Here is a 13,122-nt window from a genome sequence, read left to right as displayed (position 1 = left end):
TGGCCAAGTTCATCCCCGTCCAAATGCAACTTAAAAATACATAACATGCAATTAGATGTTTTGTTAGTTTAAGGGAAAACAAATAAAAGGAGCATTTCCAGCATCACACAAAAGCTTGACATGCTTGCCTCTCTCTGAACATAATGATCAGGTGTACATTCATCGGACTTTGGCTGACTCTAAACGAGAGGAAAGAGGAAGATTCTTCACTCCACCAGAACGTGTGCACAGAGAGCATGCCTAGTTAGTAACACATTCCTCAAAAGACACAAAGTAAAAAACTGGCAAAATGAGAAAGTGAAAAGCAATCGCAGCAGTTCCTAACTAAACATGTAACTAAAAACATTAAAGGTGGAGGAAGAAGAAAAACTACATCAACCAACCACAACACTTTAGTATCTTAATAAATAATACTATGTAAAGCACTTGAACACTCCTCCACCTCCAACACTGGTTGTTTTGCATAATAGCTGAGCATTAGAGGTCCGGGTAATTTGATTTTTTTCGTCTTACACAAAGCCAGGCTATCATTTTCCTTTACTTCCAGCCTTTAAATTACACTAGTACCTCTTGCATTGCTCAGTGCTTGCACAGAAGTCATGGTGTTACCATCCTGTTCTCCTCTAATCCTACAGAATCTAGATACTGCAAAACATCACACAATTTGTTGAGAATACTCTGCTGGCCTTTTTAAGTTTTCACGTTTTCTGCTGCCATTACTTTTCAGCTTTCATATTATTTTAATTTTATGACCTCCAGATATTCAATATGTCTACACGTGTACATGCAACGAATCAGCTCCCCTGCAGTCTTGCACTATGCCAGGCCAAGCTCCTCCGGCATGCTTCCACCTCCACCATCACATGCACTTAACAGGATTAATGTAATGTTTACCTTGTCATCATAGGATTAGGAATACCTTGTAAGCGCTCACTATGATAACCATTATTACCAATTTCCATACTGAAAACAAAATATTGTAAAAACAAAAACAAAAACAAAAAAAGAGCGATGAAAAATGTAAGGTCATACGCCATGCTGAAATGCTTGCATACAAATGCTTTCTTTTTTTTGAGAAGCTAAACTTTTCAAAGATGTTAGGAAGTACACATATTTGGAGTAGAAACCATGTTGTTGTTATTTACACTATAACTTACAAAAACAGGTGGACTTGTAAGGTAATGATTGCAAGAGCCCTTCATGAAAGGTAAGGGGCACTTTTCAAAAGGTAGCACACGACAAGAAGCCACACCATCCACCCATAAGAGCAATTCCAAGCTTAGAAATGCAAACCAGCACCAAGAATTTAGTAAACAGTTCTATGTACAAGAATCAGAGAAAAGCACAGAGTGAGAGACGTTGAAAAGGAGAGGGAGGTGGATAAAATGTCTTACGTTTTCATGGGAATTGTCTCAGGGCTATAAAGATACACACAAAAGAAAAAAAAAACAGCAACATAACGTCATTAAGTTGGTAAAGGAAATGCACCAGATAGTTTCTTGTAATCAGTCAGATTACAAAGTAAGGGACGCCATTGATCATCCGAGACGTTATAGAAAAAACTACTTTATGACTGCAGAGTCAAAGAACGTTAAAAAAATGTGTGTAAAGAAGAAAAATAAACAAACAGATGTGCCAATGCTTCTTTTTAAAGTGCCAAGTGCTTGATAGAGAGTGATGAGGAAAAAATGACAGTTTAAATAAGGGATGTGGGAAATGGAAATAGTAGAAATGGTTATCACAAAGTGAAATGCCAAGTCCCAGAAACAGAGGAACTACAGAGAGGAGAAAAGGGAGGAAAAGAAAGTCAACTGTAAACTTGTAGAGCCAACATGACAAACAAGACCCATTCAAAGTTCATTTGACTGCAATAAACCCCAAAAATTCAGCTAAAATATTTATATAAAAAAATAAAAATTGATTCCTTCATATGATTTGCAGCTCAACATGCACAAAGCAGATAGAAAAGACAGAATAGAAATAACAGAAGGATGTCCTGCAACCATTATCAGAATGTGACATATCTCCTCTCCTACAAAGATTATAAACTGTCTTACAGTATGTGGACATTCACAGGGCAGTGTAGATGTTACTTAACTTTGCACTGACTAGGTATTTAATATGAAAACTATAAATACATTTAAGGAAAAAGTAGAAGAGCATGTACAAATACTCACTCATCGTAAACATCCTCTGTGTCCATCCTGCGGTAGTACTTGGCCAGTTTTACTGCTAGAATAATGCTCGGGAGCAGGAGGAGAGTGCCGCAGCCCAGGCCCATCCAGAAAGTGTTCTGTTGGAAAGGCAAGTACTTAGGGTGGAAATGATAACCTATCAGGATATAAATTCATAATTATTTTAGCCTTCTGTTATTACTGAGGAAAGATTTCATGCAAAAGTTCAGGCTATGCAAGTAATATAAAATATGTCTTCCCTCAGGACATTATATAAATCAAATGAATAATAGATTAAGATAGACAGTAGTCGCTCCAGTTAGAGCCATTTAAAACTGTCACACTTTTGCTATGCTCATAAATTTTATATTTTATCATCATTTACTCCATCAAAACAGTACTGGATGTGACTTTTACAGTGGGAATCAAGGTTCTTTACCCAGTTATAGTTTTTATTAACCCAAACATAATCTGTTACAAGTCTGTTTAAACAGGGTCTGTCTTCCTGTATTTCTAATATTGTTACCATAGAGTCAACCACGAAACTGCAAGCCATGATTTCTGCTGTGTCCACCATGTTGCTGAAGGGCTTGCATGGTGCAACTTCCATAGCCAGCTACAGAGGATATAAACAGGAAATGTCAACACACAACAGATTCAGTAACACTGTACAATTACATTGCACGTTAAAGTCTGTCTTGGAGATGTAAACAATTGCACAACGTCTCCCTGCAGTGTTCTTGGCAAACAAAAAGAGACTTCTGAGATCAACAGAAAAGCTTCATGATTCAAGCATCTTGTTTTTTTTTTTATTTTCATTCCTTTAGTTAACTAAAGCAGAAACCAACATGCCACAGAGCAAATTCCTCAAATTTATAGAAGTCGTAACTGTTATATTTGACTTCTCTTTATACACTCCAAAACCTTTATGCAACATGCAAAGTTTTGCAATGCAACATTCGCTTCAGGCTAAATTAACACTGTGAGAAATAGACCCACACCTTCAAAGGGAGACAGAATGTTCACATTCCAGCAAGTGAAATATGGTGTTACTGAGAATTATTTCTTGTAATTCCTTCTGAATTTTATTCTTTGTAGTTTGAAACATTTTATTGGAAGACTTGAAGTGATTCCAACAGAATCAATGTGAGTCAACAATATAAAGTCTCAATGTAGACGATTCAAGTAAAAGGCAGATTTAAATGCGATCTGACTACTGTAGAGCCTGAGACCTAGAATGTCTTGTGTGTCCAGCTCTCCAGTGTCGTAGTATCTAAATCTGCCTGAGAAAAGAAAGATTTAATATGAGCTTTATATAATTCCTGAAGTCAGACAAAGAATGAGCCGTGTACTATATATCAGATATGATAAATTTGATAAATATCATATCTGCTGATTGAAGTTTTCATCGTTTGTGGAAGTGCTATCTAAATCTTGGTGCAGGTTGTTAATGATCAGTAACAGGTTGATATTTGCTTAAAAAACAAACAAACAAAAAAAGCAAACAAACAAAAAACAAAAAAAACAACCTTTTTTGCAAAAATGTAATTTTGTTTCCCCTTCTTAGAAAAAATAGCAAATTAGCACACCAAAACTTACAGATGTTTTCACCCATTCAATGTATTGATGAAAGTAGCCAATAATGGTGTTGGTGTACTTTCTGGACTCCTAAGGAAGATTAGGATACAATGTAAGTACAGCATTTTATACAAATCAAGTATAAAAGCAAAGAAAAATAATTCAGCTGTTACCCGATTTATTAAATGCGTAGCATTCTGCGAGATGAGGAACTGTGCAGCTTTGATGGCATCAAGAACAGCTAAGATTTTGTTCTACGGAGAAGAAACAATGGCTTTCGTTTAGATGATGATGATTAAATTATTTCTGACTTAAACTTGAGGACTATTTTACTTACAGGAAGATCAGAGGCTGTTCTTTCCAGGAACCTCATACTCTGGTTCAGCGCACTCTGTAGAGCAACAAAATTTTAGGTATAAAGGTCAAAGTTCAGAGGTTAATGACATCCATTCAAAAAATAAGCCAGTGAAACAGAAATGGAAACCAGAATCAACCGACACTTGATGAATAACATCTTTGCATGCTAAAGAGTTCTGTTCCAAAATTAAATATCCACAACAAAAAGAAAAACATGATTCAGTTAGCTTCAAAGGCAAATTAATTGTAACATATGCAACAACTAACCGGTCTTTCCTTTGCTTCCACTAGTGACTAAGTAGATAGGGTTGCTACACAACATTTCTTTTCTTTAAGTGGATATTTCTGACATTTTAGCACAAAACTCTTCACGTATAACACCAGAGTACATGAGTATAATGTACATTTAATAAAAACACACAATGCAGCCTAAAATTGGACTTTCCCCCCCTCTTTTTTAAAAAATAAATAAAATTGCTCTAAATGATGTCAGTGTTTGTTAATGTTCCACATAACGAATGGGGACACTTATTACACAAGACGAACGCATTTCTGCTTACCCTTGCTCTAACATACTTCTTGAAGTTGAAAGAGGAAAAAGAACAACATAAAAAAAAGCAGCTGTAAAAATCTGTGTTGAAGAATATCACTGCTCGTCTGAACTGCTTGTAGCTGTAAATAATTGCTGTTATTCAGAAGGATGGCATAAAACTGAATATTTAATTTGTTTTTCACAGTCATGTCTTAGATGACACATGCCTGAGGGTCAGAATTCCCCATTTAAATTATATTAAATGAATCATATAAATGTCTTAGCTCTGTCAAGGTTTATGTAATTCTCTGAAATATATATTTGCAAATGTTAACAGAAAATACTCCTACTTGGTAGCTTTGAGTTTGGGATCCTGACATCTAACACATATCGATATAGTGATTTATAATAAAATAAATCTACAGGGCTCATGTCTTTTAGCTCTGTTGTGGTCCCGAGTAGAGCAGGGCGATATGACCAAAAATATTTATCACGATATACATTTGAAAATTTGCGATAACGATATAACCGACGATATAATTGACACTAGACAAAATACTTTACAACTCCACAACTTTATTAGTGCAAAAAAAAAAACAAACATCAATGTATTTTCACTTAAACAAGCAGCTGTTTTTTATGTCCATTAAAGTTATATAAAAAGGTAACAGTGCAAATTCCTCGCTGACAGTTTAACCAAAAGGCATTTCCAGTGGAAATTGGCCGACATATCCTCAGCATAACCATGTATAATATCCACAAAACTTAAAAAGAGGTTATACACACACAATATGGTAATATTATGTTGAAGCACAGTACGTATCACTCCGCGAGGCTCCTGCCTATGATAGCCGTAATGCTCCGACAATCCATCAAGCGGTGCGGGTTCGTAGCTTAGCAAAGTCGTACTAAAACATTTGACAGATTTTCGAGCGCCGTGTAGCACATAAAATCGTTTCGAGGTCAGTAAACACAACCAGAATTCATACATAAGGCACACGGGATTATAAGGGGCACTGTCGATTTTCAGAAAAATCAAAGGATTGATTTAAAGTGTGCCAGTTCCACACCACTGAAGCTGCAGCATTTTTACAAACCAATTCTGGTTCATCCGTTTCATTCAACGATCCGCTTTCGCCCTCCTCATTCTCCGTTGCCGCCGGCATGCTTTTTCCCATGTGCGTATGAAAACAAAGGCACCGCGCATGCGCGTTTTACCCAAATTCTATCGCGATATTTCATTTTCTTGTTGTTGCCCAACATTATACCGGTATTACCATGAACGGTATGATATGGCCCAGCCCTAGTCCCAAGTAAAATATGTAGCTCAACTAGCCACTGGTTGCTTATGTCTCTGTATTTTGGCACCAGGCAAAGTGTTATGTTAGGCGTCAGTAACACAGGCCTAGAGACCAGTTGGCGATCCCCAGTCTGACTGAGTGGTCCTCGAGGTTACTGTATGAAATAGGTTGTAAAAAGGGTGCTGCAACAAACTCCTCCTTGTAAATGGACTGATTCCCATATAGCGCTTTTCTACTCTCCTGGAGTACTCAAAGCGCTCTATACAACATGGTGCATTCACCCAATCACACAAGCACCGTCTTTTAAGTTTCTTAGTGCGAACATATCGGAGAGCAATTTGGGGTTAGTATCTTGTCCAAGAATACTTGGCATACAGACTGGAGGAGCCAGGGATCGAACCGTTAACCTTCTGATCAGTAGATGACCTGCTCTACCTCAGTGTTGTGATATGTTATATCACTAGCAGTCCATGGTACTTTGCCTGGAGGACACTAAATGGTCCGCAGACACTCATGAGGCTAACCACTAAAAGGTAATGACACTTGAAAAAGTGTGTCACAAATTGGAAATGGAGACTGTCTGCCTATCTTCGAAACCAAAATGTTTCAAAAGGCACGACATATACTTTGAAAGCAAATGATGACGTGACCCATTTCACCAAGCGACTGCCAGCAAACCCTAGCAACAATTCACCAATTTGCTGGGGAATGCACATTTTTTCTTACCGACCAGTAGTTACCAACCAGTACACAGTATAGGCCTGTGCAAGTAGGGCCTCAGGTTTAAAAAGCCTAAAATCAACTACCCACTGAGGTGGGAAAAGTAAAGACAGTGGACCGAAAGATTTTAAATATTCTTTAGAGCTTAAGAGAACTGAATTTTTTGTTTACAATTATACAATATATACATAGTAAACAATATATGGGATATATAGGATGCTGCCACCATAATGACACCCTGTTTTTTGTCAAGTAAATATCTTATATCTTATTCCGCTTCTTTCCCCATCCTCTTAATTAATTCATTTTTCTTCATTTTTTAAAGTTTGGCCACTGTTTAGTTAAAATGAAGATTAGCTTGTAATATTTACTGACTAAAACTAACTTAAATAAACACACACCAATAAATGCATCTAATACATACTTTTATCACTTCTATAATTCACCTGAAAGTCATATCAATTCCTGTCTGAAGGGAGGGGCAGACAAACAACCATGACAACTGAATACACCAAATTAATGCAAATTAAATCAGCCACCACTGGCACATAGTTTTGAAATGATGTAGGACGAATCTTTCCTCAAAGAGAATAACTAAATGAATCTAAGCAGAAAACAGAAATAGCTATCTCAATAGTAAACAGAAAAACACAGTAGGGCATTACCATGGATTGCTCCATTGGGACGATCTGTTGCCTGTGGATCTGCCGCAGAGTGCTAACGTGGCCTTTCAGAGCAGACTGCAGATTACTTTTGGGCTGAAACGCACAAACAACCACACAATCTTGAAATATATTAAGATAAATATATCAAAGGCTTAGATGGAATTGAAGCACATATATTATACATTCTTAATTTTTTTCCTTGCCTTTTATATAACAGTACATTAGAATATAGTTCTTTATCCCTTTCATCCAGGAGAGGAATCAAATTATTGAATTTACAGAACAGCTGGGTTTACTTCAGGACAACAAACTTATGGGACCTTTAGATTAAAATCTCTTTAAAAGCCCCTTTCTCTAAAATCAACTAACTACAAACTCCATCTTTCTACAGGACCCTAATGGACTTAGAAATTGAAAGTGAATGAGCATGTTGTGCTGCCCTAAATGCAATGGACGGCAGTCACACATCATTGAGAGCTTTTATTTGTTCAGACAGAGCCGTTGAGAGAGAGCTTAGAGAGCAAGAACACCCATATTTTCTTTTCATTTTTTGCCATCAAGTGCTCCTGTGGCATTGTAAGTACATAAGCAAATTAAATCAGTGTGCACACAAAAGAAAACACTTTATACAACCACTACTGGGTGCTTGTATAAAAGCCAGATTCTTACCATCAGGTCTGTCTGGGCCTCCAGTTCTCTGGCAAATGAGAGTAGATCCACTACAGTGACCCCCTTATTCACCTAAAGACATCAAAGTAAAAGAGAACAAAATATAAAAAGTAAGGTTGTTTTCCTTTATAGTAGCAAAGTTAAATTAAAGATGTTTTTTTGTCCACTCCTTTTCTTTTAGCTACATTTTCACCTTCATCCTGTAGTTTCTTCTGTAGCAGCTTTTCAACTGCACAGATTCCAGTCAATTAGACCGCTAGAAAGCTATTTAATATAACTTTTTGTCACTTATATTATTTCCAACAGACAGCAGAGAGACATGCTGCACATAAAAATGTGTCAGCCTGACTTTTGCAGGGTGTGTGCGTTGAGTATCAGTCAGTCTTTAAAGCTTTTTTTTTTTTATTTTCAGTCACTCTGGGGAAATAATTCTAAGTGAACCTGACGGTTGTGTTAGACAAGACATGAAATGCCAAGTCCCTGCCTGTTCCTACATCCTCTTTGCCTTGGCAGGATCACCTTTAGATAATTGAGCTGCAGTGGTCCTCGACGAAACCCACTGTTCTGTATCACACTGAAGCTCTTATCAGGCGAAGCATGGCTGCCTGTTGTATGTTAACTGACAGCAGTGGAGGTGCCTCTTAGACTGCGCCCACAGAAGTGAGCTATTTCTGGTAGCATACCATTAAAGCACAGCTGAAATATGTTTGTGTGTAATTATGTAAGAATTTATAACAATTCATTATTATTTGACTCCCCACTCTTTCTACTTGGATTGTGCTTTCTCAGATAAACCGGTGCATCTACAAAACAATTCAGTCTAGTAATCACAAAGAAATACCTTGGTTGTGTAGCTGTTTTACACAAATATTGTGTGTGTCTCCTTCTGTGTATTGCTTCTTGTCTTCTTGTTGTGTATGCTGGCCTGTCCCTTGCAGGCACACAAAACCACACTACTTCCTGCGTGGTTTTGTGTGCCTGATTATCCAATTATGCCCTTCCCCCTTCATTCATGCATATTTTAAGGGATTTATTTGTGTTGCACATTTTTTTCTTTCCCGCTGATGTGTTTGCTCATTCCAGTATGCTTGTGCTGATGCGTCACCTCCTCCAGGTAGTCGGCGTAGTTGATCTCTGACAGCCCTGCTTCAGAGAAATCCAGGAGGTTCTGCCTTCCCTCTGCCTCCAACAGGATTATGCCTCTCAAGTCGATCTTAAGACTGTCCAGCTGACTGACCACATCCTTTGTGAACTGTTAACACAAAGATATAAAATACTTCTTTGTTTAGTTGTTCTAGAATGTATATATTAAATGTTATTCATGCATATTTTATGTGTATGTTCCAATTTTCTTGACATAACATCAGAAAAAAAGACAATCTGGTAATCTTAGGACTTTGAGTAAATTTCCAGTATTGTGACTGTATAGACATGAAAATAATGAAAGGCTTCCAAAAACACAAAACAAATGTTGGCACACGAGCGACCCAAAATCTTAAAGATGTGGTTTGGATGGAAGTCTACATATACCAGTGATGTTTTCTCTTGAGTTTTTTTGTTTTACAGTCCCCAGTCATACATTTCTCTACATAATCCTTTCATTTAACATTAAATAGTAAGAGTACTTTTGCTTGCACTGGACTGTATGCTTTAAGGACTGTTGTCCCAAAAAGCAAAGCCATAGCCGTACCGAGGCATATCTTGGCAAGTGTGATTTTTGTGAAGGATGTCGTGAATAGAAATATGTAATTTCACAACCAAAAAAGAAGTTGTTGTTTTGTGGCACTTTAAAGACAACCAGACCAAAAATACTGACAATAAAAGCTGTTCTCAGATGACATGGTTGTATGTTTATGTCTTTCCAATAACACTAGAAATGTCCTGCATGTGATGGGTTGCACAACTTTTATTTAATATAGAAAATTCTACAAAGAGATGAGCTGCGCAACACTCCATACACCGAATCCACATACGCCAATGACACCCCCATTTACTGCCTGAAAATATTAATTTTTTTAAAACTTTTTTTTGTAATGAATTTTGAAATGTGAATACTTATGATCAATTCAAAGGTATATATCATAGACTATATAAATATAATAATATTTCATGTCACCATTTGGTGTTAAAGTTAGCACCCATGCTGCATACAACCTAGAGCCATGTGAGAAACTGCTGTGCATTTATACAGAGAGATAAATTAGAGTTACTATGGTGATAACAAGCATGTTAGCTTAAATGAGGGAAGCTCTCCTTAGAATAGATGTATATTCACAATGGGGGGGGGGGGACTTTTTAGATTTGCTGCTTATAGCTTGTATGATTGGTAAATTAACAGAATAAAAAGTGTCAGACTTTTAGAAAAATTTTTCAGGCTTTAATGAAGAAAAATGAACAATATCCAGGAGCCGCATGGAACATATCTGTTGGCGACAATGAGTCAAGGCAATTGTGCCAAGTGTCAGGAAAGTGCTGAATGTAGAAGTGGCTGGCTTAAATCAATATAATGTCACACAGGCATACACTGACTTAAGGGCTAAAGCATGCTGAAATTATCAGCTGTCAGCATCCCTTTTAGTTTGGGACCTAAGAACTTATAAGGTAATGCAAATGAAGTACTGCAGCCTTGACTGCAGATGTCTGGGACCTTATTTACTGTAGAGTCGTTTTTAATCCAGCTGTTTTATCATGTTTTGCGAGTGGGAGGGAAGAGAGAAAATGTTACACGTGAACAAAGATTACCCTGACTTTACCCTGATATGTGAGCAACATCAGAGTTATTCTTTTTCAGCTGATTAAAATTCGTCCTATTAAAGGTTAATATCATGTATCTTTATATGAACTGGTAATGTAAAGTGTATAACACTTTAGGAGAAAAAAAGTAGCTATTTTAGTTGCTCAGCTATTATAAGACAGCATCCTATCATAATAATAACTACAACAGAGTACGTAAAGGTTACTAACCACTGTGGTGTTCAGGTAAGAGGAAATATTGAAGACTTTGTCCAGACGCATGGCAGAGTAGATGCCTTGGTTCTTTTTGCAAGTACTAATGAAGACAAGTACAAGAAAACAAATACACACAGAAATATCAGAAAGGGGAAATAAAAGAAAGAGAGAGAGAAAGAGAAATATCAATATGTAACTTTCTGTCATAGTAAAAATATTTGCTGCCACCAAGTGAAACTGACTGGAAGTACATGACTAATATGTCCATTTATGAGAGACAGTGTATTATTCACGAAAAGCTTAAAATGTTTGCAAATATATTAAAGCTAAAAATGCCTTGAAAGCATTTAGGTAGCCACATATCTTAGACTTGCTTTATAAAGTGTGAAAACTTGAAAACACATTCTGTTTGAAAATGGTGACGATGAATCTGCCATCCCAGTATACTGAGAATGTGCAGCTTCACACTGCAGGAAGATGATGAAAGCTCGTGTAATCACTAAGAAAGGGGCTGCAGAAAAGCAGTGCAGACAGCGTAGAAAAAAACTATCCTAATTAGCCAAGCCAGGTTAATAGTAACCCTCTCCTTCTTTCTCATTTGCATCTCCATCAATGGAAAGAAGATACTCAGTCACATGCTTGATGTCTGACCCTAAGCCAAATGAAAAACAGCATCATCGATTAATTTTGCAGACTATACTTAGATAAATGGGTTGTCTTGCTGAAAAAAAATCATTCATATTGTTGTAAACTAGTGTATGCATGAAATATAGAGAAGACAGGTGGAGAACGGTGTGAGAAAAATGGCATGACAGTGTCATCTAAATACACAAAAAAATCATTTTCTTTGCCTGTATAAGCTCTCTGTTGTCAACTTCAGCTCAGAGTCGTTGTACATGTAGCCAGGGATGAAGTTCTTCCACTCTGGGTTGATCATATATGGAGTATCCACAACCTGGTGAATTAGAGAGCAGGAAACAGGATGTATAATCAATAATTCCTATGGAGAAGCAAAATGAATCCATCAGTAAATTCATTATTGTAAATTCAAATTAGAAACAAATGCACATCATCATCCACGATGCAGTTCGTCCTCACTGAGGCGGCAAGAAAGTCGAGAAGAGCAATCATGGAGGCACAGAAGAAAATGCTGAAAATGAATTTCATTTGCAGAAACTTCTATAAATTACTTAAGAGACCCCGCTCCAAATCTGACAAACTTCGTTCTCTTTCATGAGTGCCGATGCACCACAAATTAAGAAAAATGGCAGAATATTTCAGCCTTTTTTTGCCCATTTCTTTATTTGTTTTTTAAACTTGAGGCAAAATTGGATCTTCTGAATTATGGATGGGTTGAGTGCAGATGCATTCAGACTTAATGCACATAACAGCTTGCCCCTGACAACTGGCAGCAAATGCTATTCCAATGAGCCCACCTAAGGGACACCAAGTTTTATGTAGTGTGCTTATACTAACAATTATCTGTGCCAGTGGTTCCCAGACTGTGGGATCTCAGAATTATAACTCGGGGTGGAGTGAAGCTGAATGAAAATGACACATTGGTTCTGCACTGCTAACAATGCATGGACACGTTTTTGAAAGGACTGCCCAGTAAAGCTAAAGCAGATTAATCTACACCAAATGTCACAACCACCAAAACAAAAACTAAACACTATGACGAAGCACATGCCGGCCTCAGCTTCACCACAGTGGGTAATGAAGAGAGATCACAGTGTGCTGTGTCTGAAAATATTCACTTCTGAATGTATGAAGCTAAAGTGAGACTGTCACTTTGTTCACTATTTACATTTTTAGTTGTATCACACACAGATACACACGTTGGATTTTTCTATGAATTACAGTCAGTTTTCAAAGAAAAATATATAGAATGTTTCTTTTACTCTTCAAGTAGGACTTTTATTTAATAATATATATTAATCTTTGAAAGCAGGGCCCTTTGTATGCTTTATGTGTGGGATCCACTTTTACACAATCAAAAAACTGTTTACATTTTATCTCCCTTATCATTGCATGACTTGCCTTGAAAAGCTCTTTGGTGTGGAATGGTTCGCACACAAGTTTCTCCATGTTCCCTCCAGCCAGGAAGATGATGGTCACCACTCCCATCAGTACCCAGGAGAAGAGGAAGCTAAATCCAACTCCACTGTGGAGAAGAA

At 37.2% G+C, this 13,122-nt stretch overlaps 1 protein-coding gene across 15 annotated transcripts in view; it reads right to left on the bottom strand.

The window, feature by feature from the left end:
• Positions 1 to 13,122, bottom strand: part of prom1a (prominin 1a) — an 86,574-nt gene that overhangs the window by 6,723 nt on the left and 66,729 nt on the right. For 5 of the 15 annotated variants that reach the window (XM_040010154.1, XM_040010152.1, XM_040010155.1 and 2 more), the window contains 14 exons: positions 12,986 to 13,109; positions 11,797 to 11,900; positions 10,961 to 11,045; positions 9,102 to 9,248; positions 7,997 to 8,068; positions 7,328 to 7,420; positions 4,670 to 4,687; positions 4,090 to 4,143; positions 3,926 to 4,006; positions 3,774 to 3,842; positions 2,701 to 2,790; positions 2,178 to 2,293; positions 1,395 to 1,418; positions 895 to 963 (listed from right to left, as the gene is read on the bottom strand). In XM_040010154.1, the coding sequence (XP_039866088.1) occupies positions 895 to 963; positions 1,395 to 1,418; positions 2,178 to 2,293; positions 2,701 to 2,790; positions 3,774 to 3,842; positions 3,926 to 4,006; positions 4,090 to 4,143; positions 4,670 to 4,687; positions 7,328 to 7,420; positions 7,997 to 8,068; positions 9,102 to 9,248; positions 10,961 to 11,045; positions 11,797 to 11,900; positions 12,986 to 13,109 (1,146 nt within the window). Of the gene's footprint in view, positions 1 to 894; positions 964 to 988; positions 1,776 to 2,173; positions 2,294 to 2,700; positions 2,791 to 3,773; positions 3,843 to 3,925; positions 4,007 to 4,089; positions 4,144 to 4,669; positions 4,688 to 7,327; positions 7,421 to 7,996; positions 8,069 to 9,101; positions 9,249 to 10,960; positions 11,046 to 11,796; positions 11,901 to 12,985; positions 13,110 to 13,122 lie in introns of those variants that run through there. The other 10 variants (XM_040010161.1, XM_040010163.1, XM_040010157.1 and 7 more) reach the window with 8 other exon arrangements.

The sequence above is a fragment of the Simochromis diagramma genome, unplaced genomic scaffold, assembly GCF_900408965.1.
Source record: "Simochromis diagramma unplaced genomic scaffold, fSimDia1.1 OVJJ01000585.1, whole genome shotgun sequence".
Lineage (NCBI taxonomy): Eukaryota > Metazoa > Chordata > Actinopteri > Cichliformes > Cichlidae > Simochromis > Simochromis diagramma.
This window is presented reverse-complemented; position numbering and strand designations above follow the sequence as displayed.